At 39.9% G+C, this 12,208-nt stretch overlaps 1 protein-coding gene across 4 annotated transcripts in view; it reads left to right on the top strand.

Moving 5' to 3' along the window:
• Positions 1 to 12,208, top strand: part of hdac4 (histone deacetylase 4) — a 145,831-nt gene that overhangs the window by 15,165 nt on the left and 118,458 nt on the right. The window contains exon 2 of one of the 4 annotated variants that reach the window (XM_042000816.1): positions 20 to 241. The exons of the other annotated variants lie outside the window; for them this stretch is intronic. Within the exon in view, the coding sequence (XP_041856750.1) occupies positions 220 to 241 (22 nt within the window). The 5' untranslated portion in view covers positions 20 to 219. The remainder of the gene's footprint in view (positions 1 to 19; positions 242 to 12,208) is intronic. 4 annotated transcript variants of the gene reach the window in all.

Raw genomic sequence — 12,208 nt, 5'->3', positions numbered from 1 at the left:
GTGTACTTCATTCCTGCAGGCTGGTGGTTTGGAAGGAGGAATCCAGCACTCAGTGGTCTCTACATGTGGCTTGGTGTGATGATGTCTTGTGAAACAAACCTGATCTGTCCACCTATGGCCTGGCTGCGTAGCATATGATGGTAACTGCATCCACCACAGTGGTGCACTGACACCACAAATGATCTCCTCTTCTTCCCTGTCGTTCCAGCAACCAAAACAATGAGCTCTCACAGTCGACAAGGTAAGATGTGAAAAACATAGCATTTCTTAAGCAGGACTTCAGTTTTCTGAGGTTATGTTTTTGCTTTGACATGGAAAATCCTACACTGTTCAAATAACAGGTAACATTTGGATAAAGCATATCGTTATGTTTACCTTTGGGTGATGAATTCTCATAGCATGGGGCTATTAGCTATTAAGTAATAAATGGCTCTGTCTTCTTCCTGTTAAGATAAAGAGTAATTCACCTTTTTTGGATTCACCTAATTAAATAAGTTTCACCATAAGTTGTTGTTAAACAGCTCTAAGAAAGACATGACCATGACAGAGATTTGGATTTTCCAGGCCAATTGTGTCCTTCCTCCTTTTCATGCTTTGGTTTTCTCAGTCGTGTTCAGCAGATTGATGTCACAGCCATTAGTTGTGCAGGACCGTGTGGCACAATGTTGGTCACTTGCATCACCTTCCTTTCTTTTCAACCGCATCTTCACCAAAAGTGTTTGTGTCAGAGTGGATGTTTCAGGACGTTGCACAGTGTTGTAGCCTGGCACAGGTCAACGATGTCTGCGATTTCTGTCACCTTCCGCTTCTTTTTCTTCTGTACATCATGTTATAGAAGTAGAAAACAAATATTGGCCATATTAACCTCATTTCATTTCATGCTCAACTTATGCTTAGTTCTCCTAAGGTGTTAATTTTAAATTAGAAAGTGTAATTCTTTAGTTTACTTCATAGATGCTGTTTGACTAGTTTCCTTCCAAGAAACAAGTTGTCAGTATAGCCACTCTGCTTTTATTTCTTTGAAACTTTTCCAAAAATGGAAGATACCTTTTTACTGTAAATAAATTTGTCGGTTAAAAATTTAACTTTTAATAATCTGTTATTTCTGTAAAAAGTCAGCTGTTTCCAAGGAAAACGGAAGTAGATGAGGCATAGCTTTGGTGAAATTTTGTTAATTTAAAATAACTTGCCTGACCTTTCTCTTTTGGGAGCTCAGAAATTACAAATTAAAGTCCATTTGGGATTTTCCATTCTCTTTGTGGTCATTTTCCCCTTGTCACCCGTTAGCTGAGGCAGTATTGCTTAGCTCTTTTCCACATATGACAAATCATCATTTCCTATTCTGAAACCACCGTTTTACAGCATTAAAGAGCCTTTTGTCTCTCTTAAACTTGGGTGGCAGGGCTGCCATTGGAGCTCGGTTTATGGCCTTGGAGGCAGTGCCAGAACACACAGGAAAAAACTCTTGTCCCCACAAGACCCTCTCCTTGTGTCCCCAGTCCTCCTTTCCTCTTCTTTTCTCTCCAGCAGCAGTAATCGGTGTCCTGTCCTGGCTGAGGGAGGATCTTGCGTCAATAAATCGTCATGAACAGCAACTCCCTGGTCTGGAACTCAAACATAGAGGGGCCGCCTGCTGCTGGAGGCCTTGTAGAGAATGTTAAAAATGTTCTGGGTTCAGTCTTACCAAAAAGAAAGAAAAAAAAAGAAGAAAAAGAAAAAAAAAAAAGAAAAGTCTCGTTTTGAGTTTTGGAGGTATTGTGTTTTGTCATGGTTTGACTTCTCGGAAACAGCCAACATCTTTGTTTAATCCATGATGACATAGTTGCTGTAAACTGGCAGCTTGTACAGCTTTTCATCCCTGCTTGTGCGTGTTTGGAAAGTGATGTTAAGTAAAACCTTTTTTAATTTTCCGTTGTGGATTTTGTCCTAAAAAGATGGATTTCCCATCATCTTTTTTGCATAGTTAATTTTTTTCCTTTTCCATCCTGTGAATTAATTTGCTGATGCTGTTTGCATATGTGTTTCAGTCATCTCTTTATGAATTTACACCATGTAAACACCATCAAAGTCTGTGTGATGAAAAGGAACATATTCCTTCTTTGCAGGTTTTTTTTTCCAAATAAATTTTAGATCACTGGTGTCTCGTGACAAATAAAATGCCTGTTAGTCCACAGAAAAATACTTAACAGTTTCACAATTATGGTGTAAAATGTACAGTACCTATTATGGATGAGCATTTCAAGCAAAAACACCATTCTTCGAATACCCCTACCTCTGGCAGGTATTCAGAGTTGGCTTCAACTATGTTGCATTCTCATGTAAACACACTGTTACTTTTACATTCATTCCTCAGTTTACAGTAGCAGTGGAAAGCACATTTAGAAGGTTTTCAGCAGTATGCTGCTGTGGGATGGCTTTGGTCTATGAAACAGAACTGTTCATTTTTCAGTTGAATATGTGATGACGTGATGGTCACATATAACTCTGTCCATGAATCTGTATTTAGATATAAGCTCTTCAACACTTGCTAACTGACTCGCTTACATTATCCCCATACAGTTTATTTATTCTTGTGCTAATAGTTTTTCTCGATAGAAATGTAAACTCAGGAAGCATTAATACCGCTGTTTGGTCCGCTTCAAATTAACCCCTGCTATTCCATGGATAGTATGATTCGTTTGGAGCAATGTGAACATGGATTCAAACTCTTGTGTGAACCAAAGAAGTGAACTCTGGTCTGATGGAAAACTGAGGGTCTTGGTTCACTTACAGCTGAACCCTGGTGCATTTTGCTTGCAATGTAAACCCAAATGGACCATCCAGCAAACCAAAGAGAGGAAATGATGTAGGATGGGTCGTAGTCGAACATTTTGGAAAGCTCGCTGCCGCTACTGCTGCTCATATTGGACATATTCTGGTGAAAACTGCTCCTCACACTTCTATGAGTCTTTTGAATTGCCATGGTTGTTAAGTCAGTTCTTCCACTAGTGGGCAGTGCTAAGTTCAGAATTCACTATCGCGAGACACCGTCCATTTCAGACACCGTTTGGCAGCGGTAATGCATCCTTATAAACTGGTTTCCGTCCGCCTACAATCTTTATTCGAAAGCTTGCGCGATTTCTACAGTTGTTGTGCTTGTCTTCATTCTTCTGCTTTTTTTGTTCCCTTCCTGGTCCTCTTCTTCCTCTCTGGTTTGTTTCTTTTTCCGGTTGCATATCAGCCATTCTGCTGAGCACTGCCCCTGCGATTTCTGGTGGTATTGCTCCGTCTTCTGCATCAAGTGACAGAAAGCTAAACTCCCTGAAAACGTACCAAATTACACGCATAACCAACCCAGAAGATGGATGAAACTGCCCGTCTGCATATCTGTCTTCTGCGTTGAACATAAACGGGCCTTTAGATGTACATGTACATGGCATACCTATGGTATGCTAGCATTACCTGGCAGAAGTTGCACTGGACCACATTTTAATTTATTTTCTTGAAGGGTTTCTACACAGAACCTTTTGACTTTTTTGTTTTCTTTGACGTTGCATGTTTCTGTTCCATTAGCATCAAATCTCATAGAGCCACACACTTTGTACCAGAGTTGTAGAGGGTGCAAAGGTGTAGGGTTCTTTAGTTTTTTTTTCTGGTGGTTGACAAACAGCTTGGTAACTTGATGCCATCTTGTAATAGTAACTCATTACTTTCAGGCACTGGAACTAACAAGACAGTAACATATCAAGATGAGTTATATACATTATTTAATTTCTTGATTATTAAATCACTATTCAAAAATACAAAACCTCATAACTAAACCTATTAGCTAAATACTTTCTATCTAAGTACTTTTGTTGTCTTTTCCACTGTACTTATAACTTTTCGAATTTTGCTACGCATTCGTCAATTACTTACTTTTCTACTTTGCTCTCAACAGCTAATGTGTGCATTAGTGCGTGCAAGTTTGTTTTTGGTTTTTTTTGCACACTCAATAATAGTTTTCATTAAGTAAAACACTTAGCGCTGCTTTTGTATGAAAAGTGCTTTATAAATAAAGTTAGATTTTATTTTATTTGATGCTTGAATGATTCATAGGTCAGTGTTCAGTGACTATTCAAAAGAAAAAAGCAAACTTCTCTGAAAAGGTCAGGCAGGACTGAAAATGGACTGAAAATGAGTGAAAAAAGCAGTCAGTGTGCAAAGAGAAATCTTTGAAAGACCTTCAGAAAGTCTGGAGAACTATTGCTTAAGGCCACTTAAAAAATACAAGAAAGTCTGGCTCATAGGAAAAAGAATATAAAAAAAGGGGTGGCTCAAAAGCTTGGCACAGTATTGTACACCTTTTTTCACATTATTACATGACAGATTGTTGTAAATATTTATATCAAGTTTTTGGGAATATCAGTCATGCTTAGATTTTATCTCAGAGATGATCATGTATTAGGGAGGAGAGACATGAAAGAATGGACCACACATTAACTTCCTTACAAAAGTTGCAGAAGCATAAACAGTCAGTTCCAGATAGGAACTCTGTTTCCCTCCAATGTGATGGAGGAAAGTGTGATAAACAGTTTTTTTCTCTCTGAGAAATTTAAACCTAAGATATTCAGTCAGCTGACTCACAGTTTTAAAATAGCACTAGATTTAATTTTTTATTTCAACCTTCCCTCTCCTCCTTCAGTCTGATTTCTGTATCTGTATTTTCCTCAGTTTTAGTCATTAGCTGTGATTAAAAAAAAAAAAAAAAACTCAGCAGAGCTATCAAAAGCCTGCAGTAGTAGATTAGAGGAGAGGGCTAGTGTCTGGGCCAGTATACTGTAAAGTGAGGCATAATCTTCAAAAGGGGAGCTTAACACCTGCTGGCCTGCACTGATGGTCCTCCTTTACAGAAGTCAGTATGACAAGGTAAAGGCTGGGATGTTAATTGACGGGTTTTAGTCTGAACGTTTTTAAAGTTGTGACCGAATTTGAGTAAGGCGAGAGGCAAAATGAAGTTGAGAGGAGCACATTAGAAGGAAGTTCTTATGGATTTAAAATGGAAGGCGACATTTTTTTACTTGATCTGTGCTTCATTATGCAGCCACGACATTCTAGAGGTTTATTATTTTATTCCCAAATAGCTGGAGTGACACAAAAGCACTCTCTCCTATCGTTTCAGTCGTGCAGAAATATTATCTTTCTAATTTATCTTGCCTCTGCAAAATATTCCTCAATGGAGAGATGGACTGGAATGATCCAGACTATAAAAACGAGGCTTTTTTAAGCGAACAATGGAAGCTACTGTGGAGAAATTGGATTACTGCTTCATCATTGTCTTTCTCTCCACAGTTTTCCACAATATTCCATTCAAGTAATTGCATTGTCAGACAAAACAAGTGTGCTGTGTGGTCCTCAAAATAATTTATTAAGCACTCAAAGCTTTGCCTCTGCAGGAAGAAAATGCTCAGAATTTAATTATGGTTTTCTTCTAAACTATTGCACACTGTTCTTTCATATAAACGTTAAATATTATAGACAACATTGTTTTTATGGCCCATTCTGTAGCTAAATTGGACCATTTTGCACTGATTCCTGTGTATCGTGCTTTTTGTCTGCTTTTTAAAGTTTAAATCTTTTTTGGCTGTCAGCTGCTTTGCCAGTAAACGGATGTAATTTTTCTCTGTGGTCAAACTTAATATTTAAAACTCATTTGGCTTTATAGCTCTATGGCGGCTTGGACTGGTATTCTGCTATCGCATGGTATAACTACACACAGCAAGTGTCAGATTAACAAGGATGTTGATTCTACTACAGATATAGAGATTAAGACCTTGAAGATTCACATCTGCTGCCAACCTTAGAGCATGAATTGGAAGCAAAAGGCTCAACTTGTTTATCAGACCTCTGCGTGCCAAGCAGCACTGATACAATAACAATTCCTGCAGTGCTGTAATTCCCATCTGTTTGGGAAGTCCAATCAGCTGCGTGGGTTTCAGCAGGGGAAAACAGAGAAGAGGGGGGCAGGTCAGGTGAATCTCTGAGGATGTAATCCTTCTGCTTTTACATTAAACCCAGTTCCCAGCAGTTACACAATCCCTGTTAGGAAGGACTCTGTTCACCCAGCATCTCCCAGGTCAGGATGGACTTTTCTGGGCATTAATCTGAGTATAAGCCCTGAAACAAGGCCTTAAAACTCTGTTGCATGCTGCAGTGTGCAAAAATGAACACAATGCCTTTGTGTTCATTATGACTGGCATAGCTCAGGAAAGTTTTTGGAAGAAAAACCATTTGTTTTTCAATATTATTACAGGCTTTTCTTGATGATTCATGAATGTTTAAGAGAAGTGCATTTCTATTTTTTTTAAGTGCTCTTTGTGACACTCCTACAACAACCTGCTCATTGTTGCCATCAGTCTTTCCAGCTAAAATATGAACTAACGTTTCTTTAGAAAGTTTAGCTGACATTAAGGGGAGAAAGTGTGGTTTTGTTTTAGGTAAGCTCACTTTTCCACACATGACATTCCTCTGTTAGACGCCAGTGTCCATATTTGCAGCTCCCTCCTGGACTCTCTCATCATAATGACTCTTCTTTCAAGTGGATCTTTTTTTGCTCCTGACCTGCTCGAACCATCATGACTGAGCACACTCTGCCTGATAACCCTTCTCAATTATTTTTTTTATTTTTTTTCCCAATAAGCAGCATTGCTTAGTGAGGAGTCTTGATTTTTAATTTTGAAAATTAAAATTTTCTTTTGATTTTTATGAACATTACTGCATCCCTGCAGTTCACTGGTGATATTCAGTCTGTGGCAAGAAACTCGTCCGACATCCGACAAACAGTGCATGACTAGACTTTCTAGAGATTTAGGATTTCAAACCACTAGCTTTGGGCTTTAACTTTCAGATTCAGTTGGGAAAACTGGTGTTGTTGAAGCGAACATATTATGCTCCCCTCTCTGAGCCTTGTGCTCAGCAAGGCTTTTGAACTCCTACTGCTCCACTGCAGCAGCTCAGCTGCCAAGAGAAGAGTCCTGTGGCTCTCCTTGGCAACTTGCTTGTGTGAGATTTTAATAGCTTTTTTTTTTTTTTTAAAACATTTAGATTTAGATGTCTGACATAAATGGTACTTGTAATAAAATGATCAAAAACCAGCAATGATCCAGTTATTTGTATTCAAAACCATCTTTTTTCATTATAGTTTTGACCCCTTAATGCCGCTCACAGCTGAGTTTTGGTCCATCATGTCATGTCAGTGGTTTTTGAGCTCCGTCTTCAACTTTATTGGAATACATTGGCTTTAATAAGACACCATGTATGGCAAAATCTTACAGCTTTTGAGAAAGTGAAAACCAGCTCATAAGGTTTAAAGGCCAGTCCAAACACCTGCATGAATTTATAATGCCAAAAGGTTAAGCTCTTCATTTACCAGTCGATCTATGTTCCTACCCTCACTTTTAGTTGCAAACTGTGGGTAGTGGTCGAAAGGATGATATTGCACATACAAGCGGCTGAAATGAGTTTCCCTCTGTCTGGAGTCTCCCTTAGAGATAGGGTGAAAATCATCCGGAATGGGCTCAGAGTAGAGCTGCTGCTCATCTGCAACGACAGGAACCAGATGAGGTTGCTAAGGGCATCTGGTTGGGATGCCTCCCTAATGAGGTGTTCCGGGCATGTCACCAGTCAAAGACCCTGGGAAGACCCAGGACATGCTGGAAAGATTGTCTCTCAACTGGCCTGCGAACACCTTGGGATTTTCCCAGATGAGCTGGAAGAAGTGGCTTGGGAGAGGGAAATCTGGGCTTCCCTGCTTACGTGGCTGACCCTGGATAAGCAGTAGAATATGAATGGATGGCATTGAAAGTGCCCCAAAACACAGATCTGTCATTTTATAAAAGGAAAATGTTTATAACACAGAAGGAATGCCTGCCTAACCAATGTGGGACAACTTCTAGGGAATTTTAGCCATATGTGTAACTGATTTAAAAAAATGTTACTGTAAGGTAGATTGAGATTCCCGGCCACACCACAGTAAGAAGCACAGATCAGGTTGTTAAAGCAATACAGGCATTTACTAAAAGAATATATTAAAATGAGTGTTTGGAAACCTAAAAGTCAACTTAAAATGCAAGTCTAAAAAGACAATAAAAGTCCAGCTATGCTGCCAGTCCCAGACCCGGCAGCTGCTTCAACCACTGCCTTGTGATAGACATTCCAGTCCAGCATACCGCTCCAGGCTTTCCTTGGCCCACTGATTATTGACTGGAAGGCGTTCCTGCAGGACTCTTCCCACTGCAGTCTGATCCTTACTTCCAGTGCCGGGCCTTCCATGCCACCGCCACCATCGTTGCTGCTGTCAGGAGAGATAGTAAGATAAATGCCAGCTCTTCCTATTACTGGCAAATTTCTGATATAGATACATAAAAAAAACCATGTGAGAGCCCATCAATTCCACCATGCCGCATTCCTCTCATGCCATCCGTCCACCTGTCCTCCGCCTGTCCGTGTCCTTTTCCTCCTGCCTGCCTCCTTGCTTGGTATCTTGTGTCCTATTTAAGGGAGAGACAACCAGTGACTGCAATCAAATGCAGTTAGACTCAGGTGTAGGCCTGTCGCGATAAGCAATAAGTCAATTAATTGAACGATAAGAAAATAAGAGCACGATAAGTTTGCCGGCCGCGATAATTTTTATTAGTCCTCCCTTTACCATAAACTGTGTATGACAATAGGTTTCACTATGGCGTATTTCGACTCAACGCTCTGGTTTGTTGCGGAGTGATCTCTCTGGTGTCATACTTGACTGCAGCATGTTGCAGCACGAGCCGGTAAGCCGCATTTGTTTTGCAGGGCTGCCAACACGCAATGGCCGTGAGACTTGCGCATTTAAGTGGCTTCTCACGCTCTCGCGCTAAACCTCCGATTCTCATGCTGAAATATGTAAATAAGTCGAATGGAGAAATAATAGATGCAAGCACCTCCTCTTTTATCATTTCGCTGCTCCCCACATGTAAGCAGAACACACACATCTAGCTTACGACGTCAGTACAAAGCCCCCACTTCCTGGTCTACCGTAATAACCCCTGTAATCCGCAGGCACATTACGCAAATAGAGTCAGCCTATATACTAGTGTTGTGCGATGTGTCTTTGTGTGTGCGATCCAGCAGCTCAGTGCGCGTGAGAGTGAGCGTGAGCGCAGAGGGAGGAGAAGAAGAGCTTATGAGGAACGAGAGTAGCAGAAGAAGAAAAGGTGTGAAGAGAAGAGACGGAGCGGTTAGGCAGAACAGTCAGGAAAAACAATAACGGTGCGTTATAATAAAGCCGTTTCTCAGCACAACCGCTGTTTCCTTTTTTTTATGGTGCTCCACGCCGTGAGCGGCGAGAGAAGAGAGTAATTGGGTGTTAACCCCGAAGCCAACTCCACTTCGGCCCTGGAGAGGACGGATCTCCCCCGTGTCCTCCGACTACTATCGGCGGATAAGAAGCGGGAATGGTTAACACTAGCGTATTTGACAAAATACACATTAAGAGCAATGCCGGCTAATCGAGAGGTTTGGGAGGATTCCCAGTGGGCTGCATTACTTTTGGGCCGGCGTCCCGGCTTATGTGAAAAAGGCGCTTTTATTTATTTAGTTTATTGATCTTTGAAAATGTGTACTTGCATTATTATTATTATATTAGTTGAGAATGGTCTCAAAATGACACATTAGCGCTTTGCGCAATATTATCGTTTATCGCGATAATTTCTGAGAAAATTTATCGTACAGCTAAATTGGTTATCGTGACAGGCCTACTCAGGTGCGTCCCATCTGCAGAGTGCGCCTTTGTTTAGAGTTCATGATCACAGGTCCAACACACAATAAAACAACAGCACCAAAACTAAAACATGAGGTTACCTGAACACACTAAAAACTCAAGGCAATATTTTGCATCCTGTGACGTGATTTTGACTGCAAGGCCTTTACGAAGCAAAGTAGCTAATCCTCACCAGTCTGTGAGGGTCCACCAGATCCCTCTGCAGCTGAATATGTGCAGTCCAGAAATTTGTAAATGCGTTTACCTGGATCAGTTGTCATTCAGAAAATCAAAACACCTAAAAAGGTGAGGAGCAGAAGGAAAAGTATGGACCCTTGAGGAGAAACTTGAACACCACTACAATGTGTTGCAGCCCAGTTGCTGTACATGCTCATTCATGCATATGTTCAGCACAGCTGACCCAAAAAGGTTTTTTATGTTGGACCGCTTGCATATCTGCAGAGTTCCAGTCAATTGGCAGGCCTAGACATAAAAACCATTTGTTCCCTTTACATAAGGACAATCACCAGTGGAACATAGAAGATCATTGCTCAGTGCAAGCAATGACCCCGTAGCCTTATCTCATCTTACAGGCTTGGGGCAAGCCTGTAATCTATGAGACAACACAGCTTTTATGTATTTATATTATAATTATCTATATTTTTTAAGATAAATTAGTTAATTTGGTTGGACAGCCACCTGAAGTCAACCAATACATTGGTACTGAGAGTGAGCTGCCAGCTGTCTTGTAGAAAAGGTAAAAATGAGCTAGGAACATTCTCGCAGCCCTGAGTGTCGTACCCTAAATTAAAATTATGCATATGAGGGCTGGGTGATAAAACAGTTAAAAATTAGGTCATGGAATTTTTTCTTGATTTTATTTATCAAATCTTATTTATCATTGTTAGTATACTTTTTAAAGTGAAAGCCCTATAAAACCCAATATTTTAATTATAATTGAGATCAGCCCTAATATACTTAATAGTATTGTGTTCACGTCAGTCTTGATCAGAGCCAGAACTGATAAGTGACCACAAATACTGCAGAACCATTTAATATGGGACTGAATGCTGGTAAAAAAAAGAAAAAAGAAAAATCAGATACCTGAAATTTTCCAGATTTTTGGAATACTTTGTGTAATCATGGTGTTCTAGCAAGAGTCTAGCCACTACAACTTCCCTGACAGAAAATCCTGCAGGTTAAACTTGAACATTTCTGTTTAAATGAAAAGGAGAAACGTCCAAATGGAAAATGTGCTGAGCTACCACAGAAAATCAAGTCTGTAAAAGCTGCCAAAGGTGCTTTACCTAAATATTGAGGGGTCTGAATGATTATATAAATGGATTATTTCAGTGTTTCAGTTTTTGCCTTGTTATTGTAGATAACTGTGTATAGACAATAAATTACAAGAAGTTGTGTGGAAAACATGAGAGTATTTTGTCACTGCTGTATGACCCACAGAAAAACAAGGACGTTATCAGTGTTTAGGATAAATATTCTTGCTATTTTGGATTTGGAATGATAAACGAGTGGGTGGTTGTTTGCTAAATGCCAAGTATACATATTTAAGTATTAGGTATTTTAGCCCCAGTGTCTGAACTTTAAAAACCTCTGAACTTTTAAACAGTCAAATTAAAATGAAAGCATAAACAGCGTGGGCAGTTCTCTTGGTACACGGAGAGATAGGGTGTTTAAAAAGTGAAGAAAGCCAGATTAAACCACACAGGGGCTTTAATATCAGGCAGGGTTACACTTTTTCTTGTGTACCCTGTTATATGATCCCAATGATGTAAAAGCAGTTAAGTTTTCTCATCTTTGGTAAGCCCCCACTGATTTATTTATGTAAGCTTAACAAGAGGAGCTTTCCTGTCAAAAAGAAGTTTCCCAACAATGTTTCGATTAGATAAAAGAGAGAAGGATAAACAGATTACAGACCGGATTAAAGAAAAATGAGCCTGTCATGTAATCACATCTTCAAAGAGGTTGTAAGCGAATAGCAGAACAGCAGTTGGAATCCTTTAACTTTTAACTTCGCTGAGCATCTGGCATGAATGGCCGTCTCTGGGTAAGCATAAGATTTTAGGTGATGTTTGTAATTGGTATGTGGTGTTAGATGAGAAAGAAAACCATCTTGAAACTGAGTATTTGGACAGTCTGGGTGCAACCACATATAAGATAATCCAGAACTTTCCATCCATTTTCCATCTTTGATTCCAACTCAGTTTGAAATTGAGCAAGTTCATCTTCACAGCCGAGGTATCTGTGTGCCTGGAAACGAAGAGATCTGTTGCCATGATGGATATCTACTCTACAATGATGGCAAAATGTGACTTAAATTCCTCCTCAGTCTTGTTCAAATGGAGGATAAATGAATGCATTAAGATGCATGCACTACAAAAGCTCTCCAGGTTTGGAACAACTGCCAGAGAATAATTATTAGCGTACCACCTTTTCCCA

The sequence above is a fragment of the Melanotaenia boesemani genome, chromosome 12, assembly GCF_017639745.1.
Source record: "Melanotaenia boesemani isolate fMelBoe1 chromosome 12, fMelBoe1.pri, whole genome shotgun sequence".
Lineage (NCBI taxonomy): Eukaryota > Metazoa > Chordata > Actinopteri > Atheriniformes > Melanotaeniidae > Melanotaenia > Melanotaenia boesemani.
Note: the sequence above shows the minus strand (reverse complement) of the source record. Positions and strands in the feature narration are given on the sequence as shown.